The sequence below is a fragment of the Amphiura filiformis genome, chromosome 5 (genome assembly GCF_039555335.1).
Source record: "Amphiura filiformis chromosome 5, Afil_fr2py, whole genome shotgun sequence".
NCBI classification, from domain to species: domain Eukaryota; kingdom Metazoa; phylum Echinodermata; class Ophiuroidea; order Amphilepidida; family Amphiuridae; genus Amphiura; species Amphiura filiformis.
In genome coordinates, this window is record NC_092632.1 from 65,345,684 (window position 1) to 65,365,877 (window position 20,194).

At 35.1% G+C, this 20,194-nt stretch overlaps 1 protein-coding gene across 1 annotated transcript in view; it reads left to right on the plus strand.

Moving 5' to 3' along the window:
- Positions 1–4,838: 4,838 nt before the first annotated feature.
- The window catches only part of LOC140153563 (interferon alpha/beta receptor 1-like), a 66,021-nt gene continuing 50,665 nt past the window's right edge, over positions 4,839–20,194 (plus strand). The window contains exon 1 of the mRNA XM_072176342.1: positions 4,839–5,448. Coding sequence (XP_072032443.1) covers positions 5,331–5,448 — 118 coding nt within the window. The 5' untranslated portion in view covers positions 4,839–5,330. The remainder of the gene's footprint in view (positions 5,449–20,194) is intronic.

Here is a 20,194-nt window from a genome sequence, read left to right on the forward strand (position 1 = left end):
AATTGTAATAATTTAAAAAAACAAAAACATATAGGTCTAAATAATAAATTAATTAAATTTAAAAATATATTTAAAATAAATTTTAAATAAAAAAACAAATAAATAAATAAATAAATAAATAAATAAATAAATAAATAAATAAATAAATAAATAAATAAATAAATAAATAAATAAATAAATAAATAAATAAATACTAGTAATGATTTGTATAATGTAAATATGATAATAGTTTGCTTCTGCTGATATCTGGTATTGTTTCAAATGTTTTTGCTATGTTTCTAACTATTGCGGCACTGCGTATGACGTCAAAATACAATAGCATCAAAATGCTTATGATATTTTCCAGACCTAAATGAAAGAGTACTGAAAACAATTATGGATGTATAACTTCTCAGGTTGCAGAATATTTTGTATTTTTATGCTTTCATTGTCAAGAAATGAGTCAATCTGTCAAGCATAAATTTTCGTATTTAAAAACTGTCTTTTGCAAATATAAGGCGAAGGACCCTATCATGTACTACATTAATGTACGCGTACACACAACTACATATTAACCATGCATAATGATAACAGCTGTTATTAAATGCCTTGATATGCATTGACATGAAAAGTAAAAAAAATACTATATATGACATTTGATTCATGTAGCATGCTAAATATGATTTGGTTTCACTCTACACCGTGGAATGGGCCGGGGTCGATAAAATAAAATAAATCTTTAGTGTCCCATCCGTTTCCTTTTTGGGAGTCTAAAATTGTTTTTATTTTTGTTTAAAAAAATCAGAAGATTATAGGCCGAGATTTGCTTCCCCAGTTTGTTTCTGTCCAATAAAGCATCCGCAGGTTTGTTTCAATCAAAACGACTTAATTGGCGATTTCGCATTTTGAAAATATCGTTAAACTTTTTCTAAAACAAAATTTGTGCACAAATTGTTCAACACAACATCTCCCATTGTCCCTTTCAGCTGCCAGCTTAAGGTTATTAATTGTTTTAAACTGTTGTGATTTGGTAGTTCACAGCATCTTACGAATGCTAGTGAGCTTTGGCAAAAACTGCATTGCTCAATTCATAGTGAGTGTGTAGACGAATTAAAATATCACAGATATACTTTTATAGGTGCTGCGGTTCTTGAGTTACGTTGTAAAGAGGACTGAAACAACAACACTTTTGTAAAACGTACATAACTCATTAACAACAATAAATTAAGCAAGTTTGCAAAGTATATGATTTGTAGATTGAACTTTTGCAAAACATCAAGGTGTTATTTTTCAATAATATATTGATCTAGATAATGAAAATCGATTTTAGGTTGCTTCGACCAACAATACCTCGTCTACCCTTAAAGTTACTTGAATGGGTTATTTTTGGTCCAAAGCTATATTTTATTTGCCATTTTCAACATTGTTAGGTGGAGATTGCGAGTAATAATATTTTGATATGAGGTTTACATCGTGTAGGCCAGTGAGGCCGGGAATGAGGTTTCTATCTTGACGTAAATAAAAATAGGAAGCCGGTACCTGTATGAAATAGGCTAGGTAAACCGTAACGGATGTTTAGGTTTCCTTATATTTATGTAGACCTTTTAACAATAGGTGCTCTATTTGTGTTAATAATAGTAATGTCATGGTAATGTCATTGGTAAGTAGGCCTAGGCCGGCCTACACTGATGACAAAGCGTTTCCGTGTGGTTTCCGTTGCCTCCCTACTAAAATACTCAGTGGTCCCGTTTGTCAAGCCTTTTGCATTTGATATGCATGTGAGTGCCCTCTAGGTATTATACACATTTGTAATAAATAGATGGGGGCGCATGTCCACGAATGTTGTCTATGCCAAGCCCTGGCCTATGATAACTCCAAAATAGCTCAAAATTGGCCAAAACACTATAAAGTGACGGTCCGCTGAGATAACATGATAACCCTAACACCAGTAAAAAACACAAAATACCACGATGAAAATTCTGCGCATGCATGCATCCTGCAGGGTCTGCGATGACGCAATCACCCTAAGTGTGATATGCTCACGGAATTGCTGGCCGGGCAGCAATAACCCGTTCAGCTACCGGTCCGCGATCGTCTGCTTGGCATGCAGGGGGTCAAAGGTTCGAATCCCGGGGGTGCCAAGTCAAAAATTCTGATGCCTTACGGGTACCATGGGTACGGTGTTCGGGCGGTGTAGCCAACTAAATAAAGTTTCCATTGAAAAGCACATAAAATGAACTTTTTCATATGGCCATCTCTAACTCCGCCCGAGCTGTCCGACCGCGTGAGTAGTCGATCTTTACCTTTTCCTGCAATCCGGACCGCCCTTGGCTCATCCTCCTCGTCAGCATGCATCATCAGATCCGGACATCAGTCTGATTCTGATCGCCATGATGTCAACCCGTCAACTGTGCCATCATCAAAATCATTATTTGGTGGCATTTTTAAAAAGCCATCGACATAGAACTGCGGAACTCTCAGGCTTCACAAATGATTGTATATCCATGCGGTAATTTAAGGTACGAATATCGAATCACCCCTGATTCCGTGTGCAAGGGGATGATCAAGTGGCCCAAACTCAAGGCGGTCAGTGTGGTTCAGTTTCCTGAAAACAGAAGTATAGACAGAACAGGTCGTCAAAATTGTCTAGAAAAGCTAACCGATTGTCTATGCAACTTCTTTAATAACCTTAATATTGGAATTAATAGTAAGAGCTTGTTCGTTCTGATCATAACGAAAGGTATCGTCCACGTATCTGAGCCAAAGTCTGAGAGATTTATGTCTGGAAAAAAAATCAGTTTTGATTCACATACTGTCGGGTACGTCTATTGAATTACTCAAGACACGACAACCTTGACGATATTCACAACCTTGAGTCCGGATTTGAGATGCAATGGTAATTTGTGAGCCAAAAAACGAATTTTAGTCTCGGGGTGATATGTTCCATTTTCTCCAACATCCACGCTTTACCCGCGAATATCCACAGTTAATGGTTGAGCATGGGATGTGTGTCTGCATGTCTTAATTTTTTTTGTTAATTTACAAGAATTGTTTTCTAATGTAGATCCTGACCAAGAAACATGTGTTATTGTCATGACACCAGTAAAAAAAGTGATTTCTTCTTTTATAATAATTATATAAAAGTGAAGACACAAAAAATGTTCATGATATGAAACCATATATAGGCCTATACTGTGTTCTTGCCGACCACACAATAAACATGATAAATGGGTGAATTTTAATGATCGAAAGGTTTCGCGCCAACATTCAGCTCAACATTAAATTCCATTCCCAAGGATAGTGTAAACCCCTGGAGTATATTAAACTTAGTTTTTCAAAGTTACCATGGTTACTTGATTTCAAACGCAAGAGATATTTATTTATGTGTCAATGTACGGTATGCCTTTATCACTAGGATCCACAACATGCTCATCTAGCAGGGCACAGTTCTTTAACCCCAATACATTTTGTACATTCATTGAATGACATTTGACAATTTGAGTACAAAAACTCATACTTTGCAACTTGAGGTCAAATTTTGCATTATGATTGCTTAATTGAGGTTATTGGACTATGCCATTGGGTTGAGGCCCTTGTGGTCCATAGTGTATTGTAAGATGATAAAAAATACTACGGAAGTATCCCTGAAGGTGATGGAATCCTATCTCGCAGATATTTATCAGTACTGTGGCTAATGGCAAAGCACTAAGATTTATAGAGTCACATTCTTCAGGCAAGAGATATGCAAGATATGGTGCTGATTGCTTCGTCGGTTTCTGAAGAGTAAGTGAAGACACAAACAGTTTAATAGCACAGGAATATATCCCTGGTTTATAGCCCTATATAATAGGGTCTTTTAAACACACTATACCCCGAGAACCTCTAAGACCAAGTGACCACTGCTGGTGGAGCGGTCACTGGGTTCTGCAGTTTTCCGGATGGATATAGCCATCAGGGTCTGATATAGCGTGGTTGTTGGATTGTCACGGTCTAAAGGCCATTATACTAAAAGCAGGGCTAGAAACGGATACACATTTGTAAGCATTAAAAGATGGCGACACTAGAGAAGGACGCAATACGGAGGCCTACATGTATTCTCAGTGTAAATGTTTAATCCGTTCTAAGAAAGCTTTGGAAGCATGCATCGTCGCGCATGCATCACTAATATATGAGAGCTTTATGAGATTGGTTAAAACTGGTGAGTTGATGCACAACGCCGGGGCAAGATTATTCGCATTACATCTCGTTTTCCAAAAACTCCTCTGCTCCATCTCTCCACGCTGTTTAGCCCTGTTCCTGCACCGTGACCTAATACATGTAGTATGCCATTTGATGACCATCTCTCTTAAGTGTGACCACTTCAGAAGTCACATCCCCGGTATACAAAAGATTTTTAGAATTGTCAACTGTCTGTTCAAAGAAAATTATCAGCTTCTAGCTTCCGAGGCATCTGGTATCCGGTGGAAGTTCGAGGGTGTGATATACTAAAGTGCAAGAAAGCGCTGCGCCTGCCATCTGACTTGAATGTTCCTAATGTTTGATCAATTTGGGCTTAAACCAATAGTCATTATAATATCAAAACACACTATACATTATATAGGCCTAATATAGATCGGAAGGGTCAAACACCTTACACAAACCACGTGGATATATAAGCAAACAAACCTCAAGACTTTAACGATATTCCAGGTAAACAACCAGCTGCAGAAGGGAAGGTATCATGAGAAACTGATTGCGTATCGGATATTTAGGCGCATAGATAACTGCACGTATATATACATACATACTGTACTTAATTTGAACCTGTTTTATACCTGGGTACATTAATTTACCCGACTATAGGTTAAGAAAACCAGTTGTATAGGTAATCGTTCGTTCTGGATGAGAAAATGAACCCCAGGCATCGAGGCAGCAAGTTTTCAGTACACATTAGTACCCAGTCAATTTTACAATCGAACCGTGAGGATTGTTATTGGTTGACGTGATCAATGAACTCAGTTATAAAACAGTTAATGCATGCGTTAAGTTGCCTATACATATAGATTTTTTAGTGTCACCGTGCAGAACTGAAAAATAATGACTCAAAATAATATCAGCCTGGTCTGTATCTCATATACCGCAGTCTGTAATGCAGTGATGACACTGACAACGCTCAACGTTAATGGTTAACGAACCATTATGAACATAGCGGCAACATGTGTTCAAAATGTACAGCATGTCTTTGCCTCTTTGCCTCTTTAAATAGAATGTGACAATTGATGTGAATTGCTAGAAGAATTTCGTATTTGGAATTTTGGAAATAACAATTATTTTATACATTGTCGTCCGTCCGTGAAGGCCATTATCTACGGATGGCTACTACGATGTGCCTTCTGCTGTTGGTGCCGGCCTTGTTGCTGCTGCTATCAGATCTTCAAATTATTCAATGTGGAGGGATGTCGCACGACGATGGTTCTAACATCGGTAAAGGTAAGTGCTATCTAATTCGGGACGGCCCTTTAATAACTAAACTTCTTTTAGCCGTTCAGTAGGCTTACACTTGTAAGCTCCTATTCACAACTGTTGAGGTTAAGCCGATCGAGGGCTAAGCTTTTTAAAGCCGGTATAACAAATGATTTTATGTAAGTTCTATGTCGGGGTGTGTACATAGAGTTCGAACATATTTAATGATCCCAGCAAACACAACATATCCTTTAAAACATTTTAAAAACATTTTAATAACTTTAAATGTCTATTAATCAAAAGATATCCAATATTCGATATCAAAATGTTGTCAGAATTTTATTGCAAAATATTTTATACAAACATTTTAAAAATACATTTTGTCAACACAGCTATATGTTACAATGTTTTGTGGCCATCAATGGCTTAGGAAGATTTTCAGCACTGCTGGGGGAGGGCTGACGAAACAGACAATTTTGATGACCCATCCTGGGGTGCCGGGGAGTTTCCCCCCCCCCCCTCGGTGTCTTGGCGAAAAATAGGTCAAAAATACCCATTTCCCGGTTTGGCCACATTGTTTTTACTTCATCTGGAATTATGGGGAGAGGCTGAGTCCCACATCAAAATTATTGAGGGGGTGAGCCCCCGCAAGCCCCTCACCCCGGTTCCTAAGCCTATGGCCATTTTGACAAATGTTTTGAAAGTATTAATTGAAACGTTTTATACGATAATAATCCATTACATATGACTTACATATAGTTTTCTGGCAACCTTACTGCGCCATTTTCATGCTATGAACATGTTTTGTGTTTGCTGGGATGGAACAAAATGACTTGGCCCGAATGAGCCACAGACACTATGGACCAGAATAGCCTCATTCCAATGCCATAGTTAAACAACCTCAATGAAACAATCATAGAGCAAAATTCGACCTCAAGTTGCAGAGTATGAGTTTTTGTACCCAAATTTTCAAAGGTCATTCAATGAATGTACAAATGTATTGGGGTTTAAGAACTGTGCCTTGGAAGTTGAGCATGTTGTGGATCCTAGTGAGAATACGTGTAAAATAACGGTGGCCTTTTAGTAGGCTATTTATTATCATGATTATTGGTTGACATTTTCAAATGGGAAGGTTGAAATGTCAAAATAAAGACACCCCTGATAAATTTTGTGACTAATTTTGTATTTTTCTCAAAAAATAACTACACACTGGTAATAAAAGTTACTACTCTCACATCCCTGGTATATCAGGAGGGGCAAGGAATCCAATTAGTTCACTGAAATTTCAGTGATTCAAGACAAGTGGTTCATTATATTATGTGTTAAGAAATGAGGCACATTCTAGTGGTACCTCTTTTCTAATAACGTACCGTGCTTGTCTTGAGTCACTGAAATTCCAGTGCAGTAACTGGATTTCTTGCCTGTGTGTTATTATTTTTGGAGAAAAATGCAAAAATAGTCACGAATTTATCAAGGTGTGTAGCCAGGGGTGTAGCAAGCAGGGGGACAGGGTGGACGAAGTCCATGGGCCCCGAGGTTACAGGGGCCCCGAGCACAAAAGCGAAAATTAAATAAGGGCTGATAATGAAGAGCAGGGCCGGATTTACCATTAGGCCAAATGGGCCCGGGTCCAGGGCCCCCAACATTGCACTATGCATCTTTCTTTTAACCCCAATAACAGCATGTTTTTTGGCCAAAATAGGGCAAATTGTAAAATTCGCATTCAAATAGCGAACTTCATGTTGATATGGGGCTAAAATAGCACTGAATTTTTTCGCGTGCTTTGCGCGCAAATCTCCTAGTAACATCGGAACAAGTAATAGTTATTCCACGAGTGGCCTTCAGGCCACGAGTGGAATAAGTTACTTGTACCAGGGCAGAGTGATACATGGCAAAAAGGAGCACTCTACAAGGACAAACTCTAGCCAAGTAATCTATGTTTACAAACATGCTGAGGTCATGGTTATGTCCTAAAAGTACCCTTGTTGTGAGGTTACATAATGTTGTCTTGTGAGGTTACTGGGAAATTTTAATTGAAAAAAGGACCACTCTCTGGGCACACCTGTTATGAGGATGGTACAAGTTAGTAGTCTCCCATGTCAAATGTTATGTCTGGAGTAGGGCCACTCTCTGGGTGGGTCTGTTTATTTTTAAAGTTTATACTAGAGTGTGGGACAAGTAATCTCCCATGTGACTCATTATGTCTGGAGTGGTACATGGGAGTGGTACATGGGTTTTGACTCCACTCTAGACAGAGTGGTAAGTATTATGGTACAAAATATGTTAGTCCCCCTCTTTATTATACGTAAACCAAAACCTGGCCACTGAATTCAGTGCATATGCCTTCAGCACCGCCACGGGTCATACCATTTTCAAACACATGAACCATAACCTTAACTATGTAACATGGGCGTTTATCATCATATAATGTATCCAAAGATCGGATACCGGCGCCGGCCCCGGGCGCCGGTACCATAAATAATTGAAGACCTACATATGTTAGGCCTATAGTGTTATTTTGATAAGCACATGCAATGCAGCATTGCGACCCGACGTTACAGAAAGTTAGCCTTGTTTTAGTCACTCGCTGTGATTTTTAAGGCGAGTGGGATGGCAAAAGTCATATTTTTCAAGTTTTAGCCATTTTAAGGCGACGGTGGGACCCGAGCGGTAGGATGATAAGAGCCATTCCCGCGGAGCCATTAGGAGAATAACTGCATTACACTTTTAATTAATATTAACTTATAATACATTGATCTTCAGTTCCAATGAGTCAAGGAAGCCAAGAATCGCGTTTGTATTTCCTGCGGATCTAGAATGAGCGTTTATGGCGTTTCGACAGTATTTTTTGTGGGACATGAGAGCACCTCAGACGTATCGAATTGCGTTCTGAATACGAAGCATGTCTTTCTGATATCAAATAATTTTCATTTTTTGAAATTCACGATAGCCTATAATACAAATTTTATGACACATTATTAAAATTTGATATTTTTCAAATTTTTGATATATAACAGTCTTCGAAATAAATTTTATAAATCTAATGATATATTCTCAAAGTGTATATAGCTGGGAGGAAAAGCCGACGATCAGTTGAAAATTTTGGCTTTTTATATTGAAGATATGGATTTTTTTCCCAAAAATACCTGGTTTTTTTTTTTGTGTGTTTTGGGAAAAAATCCATATCTTCAATACGAAAGGTCAAAATTTTCAATTGATCGTCGGATTTTCATCCCACCTACATACACTTTAAGTATAAATCATCAGATTTATAAAGTTTACTTCAAGTACTGTTAAATATCAAAAATATCAATTTTTAATGAAATGTGTATTTATTGCGAATTTCAAAAAATCAAAATTATTTGATATCAGAAGGACATTCTTCGTATTCAGAATGCAATTCGATATGTCTGCTGTGCTCTAATGTCCCACAATAAATACTGTCCAAACGTTCATACCCCTTCCCTTAAGGCAATAATATATCAAAACCGTTTTGGACGTGCCCCCCCCCTCCTCACAAGATAAATCATGTAGGCCTACATGGGGCAGAAATAACAACCAATTATCAAGCCTTGGGATCTCGTTTATAGAACATATATCCCTCTTGTGTGTCAACTTAATTTGTCTCAATATTTGTGTGCAAACACCGCTGTCATGCTTCTCTCCGAAACCAAGAAGGGTTTTTGTCCATTTAAAACGGAAATTATATGATAACTAGGGAAGGTTGTTATGGAGATTTTAAGGGATCGGATAGCAACGTTTGCACATTTTTTTTTGTGGGACATGAGAGCATATAGTAAACACATCAAATTGCCGGCCTTCTGATATCAAATATTAAATTTGGATTTGTTGAAATTCGTGATATAGTACAAATTTTATGGCGACTGAATTGCTGTTGACCTACAAATGCATCGAATTTGTCATTATTAGGTGTAAGCAGGGATATCCCTGGTGTAAGTTGGGACATATGAAAACGATTAAAAAATTGTGCTTAATATCATACTTATAGGAAATGAGTCAAGGAAACCAATACTCGCATTTATATTTTCATAGATCTTGCAGTTCTTAATCCTCTGAGCACTACCTGCCGATCTAACATTGCCTCTGATTGGTCAATTACATGATATCTTCATTTTAATCACCAATCAGATTAGAGCTTTGTCCTAAAACTCAATGAATTTGGTTGAATCCAATTGCGTGTAAGTTGAGACTGGCAGGATGTAATCGCAATTTTTCCTTATTTCAATGTCAAATATTTTCTACACAATATGTAAATTGTTGACATGGATTGATTTATATAAATTATGTACACATTATTTTCTTTCAAAATGTTTCCATGACTACTTGATTCATGAGAAGACACATGAATAATTTTCTTATGATCAAATGACCCGTGAATTCTGTATATAGCTAAGAATTAAGTTCATTACACATGTTACAGGTAGACTTAAGACTATCATTTAGCATGTTTAGTTACGATGTTAAAAATAGGGTTATTCCTTCATGTAATTTTTACACGAAATTAGGGTTAGGGTTAAGGTTAGGGTTAGTTTAGGGTTAGGATTAGGATTAGGGTTAGGGTTAGGATTAGGGTTATGATTAGGATTAGGATTAGGGTTAGAGTTACACGAAATAATTACATGAAGGATCGACCTATGTGGAATGACTTCCTCTTCCATTTTTTGCAGTCATTAAAGTTTCAAAATTCATAGCCATACATTTTGGCCAAGGATTATAGACTTTAGCAAACATGGAAACATATGAATTAATTTACATAATTATAGTTTGTAAAATTAATTCAGACAAAATAGGTAGCAAATTAAATTATTGTAAATGATTTTAATAGTGCACTTTGGAAATAAAAATGTGAGATGACACTCTCATCATCAATGACAGATGAATAAATATAATGTTAACAATTGTTAAGGGGGTACTACACCCCTGTGGTAAATTTGTGAAATTAGGTACATCCTAGCTGTACCTCTTTTCTTATCATAAATAACGAACCGCTTGTCTTGAGTTACTGAAATTCCAGTGTAGTAATTGGATTCCATGCCCCTATAATATGCATAACTTTTGTTACCAGTGTGTTATTAGTTTTTGAGAAAAATGCAAAAATAGACACAAATTTATCGAGCGGTGTAGTACGTACCCCCTTAACATCATTCCCCGACATATAAAAACCAACAACAAAGATTCAAAATGTCTGCCTCTTGTTTCCTGTGTGTTAATTACTTAATGTAGGCCTATGGTATGAAAAAGTTAATCTATTTAAGGGATGGGGTATGAGCGTTTGGACAGTATTTTTTGTGGGGGATGAGAGCACACCAGAGATATCGAATTGCATTCTGAATACGAAGAATGTCCTTCTGATATCAAATAATTTTGATTTTTTGAAATTTGCAATGTAATATACATTTTATGGTAAATAATCAAAATTGATATTTTTGATATTTAACAGTACTCGAAGTAAATTTTATAAATCTGATGATATGTACTTAAAGTGTATGTAGCTGGGATGAAAAACCGACGATCAATTGAAAATTTTGACCTTTCGTATTGAAGATATGGATTTTTTCCCAAAAACACCCAAAAAATAGGGCTTTTGGGGGAAAAATGTAGGCCTATATCTTCAATATGAAAGGTCAAAATTTTCAATTGATCATCGGCTTTTCCTCCTAGCTACATACGCTTTAAGTACATATCATTAGATTTTTAAAGTTTACTTCGAGGACTGTTATATATCAAAATATCAAATTTTAATAATTTGTCATAAAATGAAAATTATTTGATATCAGAAGGACTTTCTTCGTATTCAGAATGCAATTCGATATCTCTGGCGTGCTCTCATCTCCCACAAAAAATACTGTCCAAACGCTCATTCCACATCCCTTAACAGCGGCCTTAAAATTCATGTAGCCTATATATTAAAGATTATAGAAAACTGAGTCGCAAATGGCCATTTACCAATTTATGGTTAATTAAACCATATAATTTTGGGCCACTTAGTTTTCTTATTTGCCTAGAAATATTGGAATTTTCGATATTTCACATTTATGTCAGAGGGAGGGGAGGGGTTCAGCCTCCTAACGAAAGGACTTTCGTTTATAGGACTTCATCAAACTGTCGGGTTGTTCCCTTAGGGCATAAGGCTAATAAAGGAGATGTTAAAAGGGCCCCGTATTGCTCCTTGTCTATGGGCCCCTAGGCTCTTGCTACGCCCCAGTACCTTCCGAGAAAATGGGCGGATATGACACCCCTTATCAAGCCTTGCAATTGGATCTCCCATATAAAACCCGTACCATTCCTCTTGTGTGTCAGCTTTGTTCGTCTCACCGCTAAATAGATTATGCTCCCCTCCCACCCGCCTTAATCCAACTTTATTGTCCACCAAAGAGCTTTTAACCAAACTGCATATACGCGCAGTTATGCGTGGATACGGGCCAAAATATATAATATACAAACCCCGTATTTTATGCGAGTTTCACACTCTTCAATGTCCTAAATAGATGGACGAATTTGATTCAATAATTTATTTGCATTGTATTTTGAATAATGCTATGTTTATTAACCGTATTGCCCATCTCCGATACCTGCTCTTTTTCTTATACCGTAGCGCATTTTCAATATATTCATCAATTATCCTCATTAAAACTAAGAGAAAATATCTTATTAAACATGTTAAAACTATTCATTTAGATGACCATATGGACACATGCAGACAAGGCAATCATCAGACCATAAATTGTCATTAAAAAATAGCCATTACTGAGTATATAAACTTAGTGAGCCATGTAGTGTTGGAACTAGCCCTACGAGCACTGAAACATCAAAATCAAAATGAGAATTAACGCCAATTTTTGCCAAACAAATTTTGTCAATTTTAATTATCAAATAGTATTTTTATTGCACAGAGTGTGATTCTTAAGGGCTGGGGTATGAACGTTTGACAGACAGTATTTATTTTGGGACATTAGAGCACATCAGACATATCGAATTGCATTCTGAATACGAAGAATGTCATTCTGATATCAAATAATTTTGATTTTTGAAATTCGCAATTTGATACACATTTTATGGCAAATCATTAAAAATTGATATTTTTGATATTTAACAGTACTTGAAGTAAACTTTATAAATCTGATGATTTATACTTAAAGTGTATGTAGTTGGGATGAAAAGCCGACGATCAATTGAAAATTTTGACCTTTCGTATTGAAGATATGGATTTTTTTTCCCAAAACACAAAAAAATTAGGTCTTTTTGGGGAAAAAATCCATATTTTCAATATGAAAGGTCAAAATTTTCAATTGACCGTCGGCTTTTCCTCCCTGCTACATACACTTTTAAGAATATATCATTAGATTTATATAATTTACTTCGAGGACTGTTATATATCAAAATTTGAAAAAATATCAAATTTTAATAATTTGTCATAAAATTTGTATTATATTGTGATTTTAAAAAAATAAAAATTATTTGATATCAGAAAGACATGCTTCGTATTCAGAATGCAATTCGATAGGTCTGAGGTGCTCTCATGTCCCAAAAAAAATACTGTCGAAACGCAATAAACGCTCATTTTGGATCCCTTAATAATTACATCGTTCCCTTAGAATGTATTTTTGATGTACAAACAGTACAATCTGTTTCATGAGCGGAGATGTATGTAGTTTATGTATGCTTATTTTAGTTTATTAATTAACATACTTTAATTATCGAATATTTATAGTTATAGATTTGTTTGACGATAATTATCTTTGTTTAACAAAATACATAATTATGTACATGTAGGTCTATACAAATCAATATCGTGCTTTGTGTCCAGGAACATATGTATATCGTTCTAATTTAAATTTGAGTTATTATAAATCATCCATGCATCGTCAATTATTATTATTCAGGAGTCACAACCTTTTTTTTCAAAACTCATCTGAGGGCTAGAAGTCACCAATGAAAAATTACTCAGGCGCAGATTAGATTTTAGGTCACGCTATATGAGGTGCAAGTTTCGGAGCCCATTCAAGAACCTAACATTTTTATAGTTCATACGTGTGCGCTTCGCGCACATTGTTTTGTTATTTCTTAGGCCATCATGAAATCCTCATGCGCAAGCCACTGTATTTTTTTAAAGTATAATTAATCCAGCACCTTTTAGTGACAGAATAAGTTTATGGCAGAAATGCGCGCGAAGCGAGCGAAAAAATATTGCCATATTGAAGTTTAAAAACTGGTGAAATATGGTGCAAAAGTGGAATAAATTCGTCAATATCTCAAAAAATAAGGCCAATATCAAAAAACTAAAAAACCTTTTTTGGAATGGTGCCTCTAGATTAGGAAAAAAAACAAAACAAACATTTTTGGAAAGAGCGTTTTTTTGTTATGATGTATATACCGAACAAAAATTGCCGAAAATTCACTTTTTTGTGATTTTATTTATAATTGTTGTTTTTACACCAAATCTGTATTTATATTGAGATACATTGATGTCTTGCCTTTATAAAAATGTATACTTTTATATGTCTTGCGTGAATAATTACAAAGTTATGGCACTTTTACCATGAGAGTACACAGCCACCTTGAACCATGGCATGTTTAAAAAATGCCGAATTCCCGTTTTCTTGAATTCTATATTCATTAGTCTGTGTACTTAAAGTTTGAACTGAAATATTTTGGCTTTTCAATTTTTTACCAAATTTCTGTCAATTTTTAATTATGATGTTTCACCCTTTTCCATCTGAAATCGTCCACATGGTCAATGGCGGGAAATCTCGTTGCTATTAACCAGGCTGCAGCGCATATTTTTACGACTGATGTATAATATGATATCATGATTCAAACTTGTCCAGCGTAATTCCCCGGGGTAATTCCCCGGATATCCTTTGCGCTATAAGTACATACACTTGACAGATGTGTTGTTTCATAAACCAGCTTTCAGTAAATCTACAGAAGACAAAGCAAAAAATTCACTCACTTCTTCAGGAACAGGTATTTAATCCATCCACACAGTTCCACTTATATTGACATCCCAGCAAACACAAAACGTTTTCGACATCATTCGCGAAAGGTTAGAAAAGGTTGTCAGAAAGCGTTTAAATGTCGGGTTCATTAGGAAATGAATTTGGATTAAACCTTCTGTTAATAAAATACAATGCTGAGCCACCAGCCTGGGTGGCTCACGCTCCAGTAATTTCAGATGATTGAGCTCAGTAATACATCAAAGAATGCCTTCCAATTCATGAAAACAAATAGATAATCAGCTTATCGGATTAAAAGCTTAGAGGGAAGGTCTTGCTGCTCAGCGAGTGTTTGTAATTATCAGAAGGTTTTCTCTAAATTCGTTCTCTAATGTATATAAAGAATATATAAAGGGTATAAGACGTTTTCATAACATTCAAAAACATTTGTTGATAACTTACTTCAAATATTCTAGCATAATGTTATTTAAGTGTTGACAGAATATTTGGCAAAAAATGTTTGCAAAAAATATTTTACAATAACATTTTGAAAACATTTTAAAATAATAAAAGTATTGTCGTAGCATGTTTTCATACAAAACGTTCTAAAACGTTTCCATGACCTTTGTATAACCCGACATTTAATGTTATTAAAACGTTTTATCTAAACCAAACCCAAAATATAACATGCATGTTTAAAACGTTTTAAAAACATTTTTGTGTTTGCTGGGATGTATGTTGTTTCACAACAAACAGTAATAAACATTGTTTAATTAATTAAATTCTAAGTTTGATAGTTACAGGACTATTCGTGGGTATTGAGGTGTGCATAAAATGCCGATTGTCGGGAAAATTTTAACATCCAAATTTTAATTAACTATTCATGTACTCACAAAAAGTCGTTGCGTTGTTGCGCGTGTGTACCCGGCTGATTCAACAAAAACTTTCTTACCTTTTAAATTGCAAAAACGACTGAAATAGTAAAATAAAATTTATCAAAATATGCAGTTGGGATTTACAAATGTGTGTATCATCAAGATATAAAAAGTGACAAGTTTACAATTTAGCTTCTTTTTTCTCCCTTTTCTTCTTTTTTCCTTCTTTTTCCATCTTCTTTTCTTCTTCTTTTCCTCTTCTTTTTTTTTTCTTCTTTTTTCTTCTTCTTTTCTTCTTCTCTGTTCCTTTTTTTTTATCTTCTTTTCTTGAGTGTCATGCATGACAAAGAATATTTTACAGAATCACACGATATCACTCAAGTATAACATTGTGAATCTGGATTTTGTTCAAATTCGGGTCTGGCTCATTATCTGACACTGACCAAGCCTTAAAATTAATGTAAATTACATAATTTATTCGGAATTTTTGATCATTTGTTTCGGTACAATAAAAATAAAAATTACAAAACATTTAGAAATTTAGAAATGAATGCGTCCCATGTTAATTAAAAATCATTGTATTTAAAGTTCAGAATTACTAAGAATCCGCAAAATTAGAGCAAGCACCTGTAGCAGCGTGCAATATGCTACATAACATTATTACATCACAGTAATTTATATTTAATTATGTCATTTATAGAGACGAGACAGCATGCATTAATGGAATAGGCCTACTTTGTAAATTATGGTAACAACTTGAATTAATGGACTGACTCCCTATATTCCAGAAAAATACAGAACTAGTTTGTTTGTTTGTTTTTATTTTGCATTAAAAATATCATTTGTTTTGCCAAATGACACGGAACTAAATCTTAATCCTTTAGCTAGTTCTACCTGACAATAAAGGTCAAATGTTAATAGTTTTGCAATTTGAGGGAAAATTTTGCATAATTTATCACAATTGCAGTCACAAAATTCAAAGACTTGTCTAAAGTCTAAGCATTCAAAATGTGAAATATATGCTATAATGAGTTTGCTCATAAATTTAGTGGTTTATGTTAATTTTGATACTTGTACTTTTAGATATTTGAAAATGTGTTTTCCAAAAATTAGAATGCATAACCTGAAAATAGCCTTAGTACACGTCTTTGGGCTTGATTGTCACAGCATACAAAAACACCATAAAAACCCATATTTTTGGCCCTTATTTTCAAAAATTGGCCAAATATTAAAATTAAACCTTTCATTGCCAGTTAGAACTAAAGGATTAGGATTTAGCTGTGTTTTGTTTCATTGTTTGGCAAAACACGATAATATCTTTTAAATCCCCAAAAATTAGTGCTGTATTTTTCTGTAATAGGGAATAGTTTGCTATGAGTTTGCTCATAAATTTAGTGTTTTATGTTAATTTTGATACTTCGTTTATAAAAGATATTTGAAAATGTGTCTTCCAAAAATTAGAATGCGTAACCTGAAAATAGCCTTAGTACAAGTCTTTGGGCTTGATTGTCACAGCATACAAAAAATACCATAAAAACCCATGTTTTGGACCCTTATTCAAAATCAAAACAAAATTAAGATTATTTTGCTGGAAGATAGATTTTCATAGCATCTGGTTCAGTTTTACTTCTTATAATTAAAAGCATTACGCCTTTCATTTCAAATACTCATCAGAATGAAACACTGATACATGTATATTCTAAATAGCTATAAAATGAGATAAAAGGGCGCAGGTGTCGATTACAATTATGCAAAAGGGTCTTGTTCAGATACCCTTGCATTCTATGCCCTGACATCAAAATAGCCTTAAGATAAATTCAGTCCGTTCAAATTACAGTGTTTTTACTACAAATGATATACACAACTATATAAGAATTCAAATTAACCAAATACGAGCGTAAAATTGTGTTTAAAAATTGGCCAAAAATAAATAACCGGTATTCATTAGAGAAATAATTTGAAGAAAACCTTCTGATAATTACAAACACACTTGCTGAGCAGCAAGACCTTCCCTCAAGCTTTTAATCCGATAAGCTGATTATCTATTTGTTTTCATGAATTGGAAGACATTCTTTGATGTATTACTGAGCTCAATCATCTGAAATTACTGGAGCGTGAGTCACCCAGGCTGGTGGCTCAGCATAGTATTTTATTAACAGAAGGTTTTCTCCAAATTCCTTTCCTAATGTAATGAGTATTTCGTGATCCTAGCATCCTCTTTTCATGACATTTTTCAGTACACATCCACGAAAAAAAGTTTAGGCCTATTCCAAAAATTTCAGTTCATTCAGATTTTGCGTTTTGCGAGTTATGTATGTATAGGCCCTATTTACACTGCCCCATAGTTGTAATTTCGTTCTGGTATACCAGAACGTAATTCAAAATTCACGTAATTTCTGCTAAACGAATTAATCTGCAAGAATTTTTTTTGTACATAAACATTATGTAGTCAGAGGTTTCCATGTGGTATAAAAATCTCAACTTTTGGGAGAAAAGTGGGGGACCGGGGATGATGCTGTGGAAAACGAAATGCCCTTTTCAATTGATCTACAATCACAGATATTGTAAAATAGAAAGTGTTCTCACATGTATAATTGTGAAATGAATTATCAAACGATACCATGACCTTGAACTTTTGAAGTCAGTAGTTTGCATTATCAATGTGCCCCTCATCTGCTAGCACACTGCAAAGAACCCGCGAAATGGGATAATGTCAGTTGTACAGAAATTAGAGGAATAAAGACAGCAAATAAAATAATACCTGCTTTCATGCTTATGCTAATAAAATACATTCAATAGATCAAAAATGTAGCCAATTATACTGTTTTCTCTGTAAATATATGCGGTCCAAATCAGATAGGCCTACAGCCTTGGTGATATTTTTAAATGTCAGTGAGCTGTGAGCTGTATGATTTGGACCCAAGAGCTATGTTTAATTAAAATGGCTATTAACATGATAGGCTTTTATGGTTAATGATTTAGCATGGTTAAAACTATTAACAATAACATGATTAATTATATGAATATGGTGATTGTAAAAGTCGGATCATATGCTCATTGACCATGCATGGATGGGCGGTAATTTACACTGAATTAGAATAATTATTATTGTGCAACTTCAACCGTTGCCAATGTAAATCTCAGGAAACGCAAAATATTTTATTGAAAAGTTAAAAACATTTTTTAAACATTCACGTTCAGACGTTGAATAGCTTTAAACGTCAATTAGACTTCTCCGTAGTCCACTTGCCAATTGTGCATACTCTGGCTATTGCATTTAAGCTGAAAACTCTGATTCAATTAATTTGTGCACAATTGATAGATTTTCACATCTGATCTTTTCAGTCACCGTACTCCCTCTGTTTGTTAGCTTTCCAAGTGGACTACTGCTGACTTTGGATTGCGGTTTGCATGCTTAACACGGCTGTCTATGGATGGGATTGTCGGATTTCTGGCCTACTAAAATTGGCCATGATGTAATGCATCTTTAAATGGATCTGGCTTGTGATTGGTCGCCCAGATCTCGTTATGGTTTAAATCCTCCGGGCACCTGCCATTACAAGACCCCAACTTCCTACCCCTAAGTCTAATGGTGCGTCCCTTAAAGGGGCATTTCGTGATCCACAGCCTCATCCCCCACTTTTCCCAAAAAAAGTTGAGATTTTTACACCACTGGATACCTCTGGCTACATAATGTTTATGTACCAAATATTTCTTGTAGATTAATTCGTTTAGCAAAAATATCGTTAAATTTGAATTTCGTTCTGGTGCACCAGAACGAAATTACAACACATTGTCTATGGAGCAGTGTAATACACATAATCATGCATAACTCGCAAACGCAAAATCGGAATCAACTGAAATTTTGGAAATAAGCTTTTTTCGTGGATATCTACTGAAAAATGTCATAAAAAAGGATGCTATAGGATCACGAAATCCTCCTTTAATAACCTTTATTTATAACTAGCGACCTTTTTTATTTATTACTAGCGACCTAGTGTATATGAAAACTTGTTTGTGTTTGCTGGGATGGTGGTTGCGTGTCTCTGTGGGGTGATCTTGTAGACTTTTAATTGTCAAGTGAATAGTAAACCTCACGCTATACGAACAAACCAAATAGAAATCCAGTACGTTTCCTTTTGATGTATTGCCTCACTGACGTTGAAATAACAAATAAATGATATCAGTACTAAAGTCAACTTTGTGGCAAGTCTCCAATATGAGTTGATTGTGGACAATTATATAGGGTGAAAGATTTGCACCGATGATTCTAAGCTATTTTGCTACATATTTGACATGATAATTATTGTATATTTGGAGAAAAAGATGATAACAAGTTGACAAAATAATTATCATAATACTCGATTAAAAATTATGTATCGAAAATTCAGTATTTACGCAAACTTTCACTCTATGGAAGAATTTACACGATCAAAAGAGTATACACTAGCTCTTTTACTATCAAATGGAAACCAAAACAAATCTTACAAGTGAAGTGATGAATGCTAGTCACTGATAAATGCAATTCGACACTCTTAATCTATGCTGGTATCATTGCATTGTGAACACCTTGAAAACAGAATGTATAGGACCCCTTGAATATCATCTTCATAGAAAGTAAAAATCTTTGTTAGTCATATATGTGCTAACACGGTGGTTTAGCCGAAATTTCTATACTATTTATAGGTCAATATGCTGTTTCCTCGTTTTTTACCAAATATATCATAGCAAAAATACTAATGGCAATTTTAAAGACTTACACTTCACTCCCAGGCAATTGATAAAATATCATATATTTTACGCCTTCGCTGGGATCACTGAATGGGCCTTTATGTGGAGAATTAGGTCTCCAGCATTGAAACCAAATCAAATTATGACTATTCGAATTGAAATCCATCCCCCCTATGGAAGATATGATCATATCTGCCACACGAAGGGGCC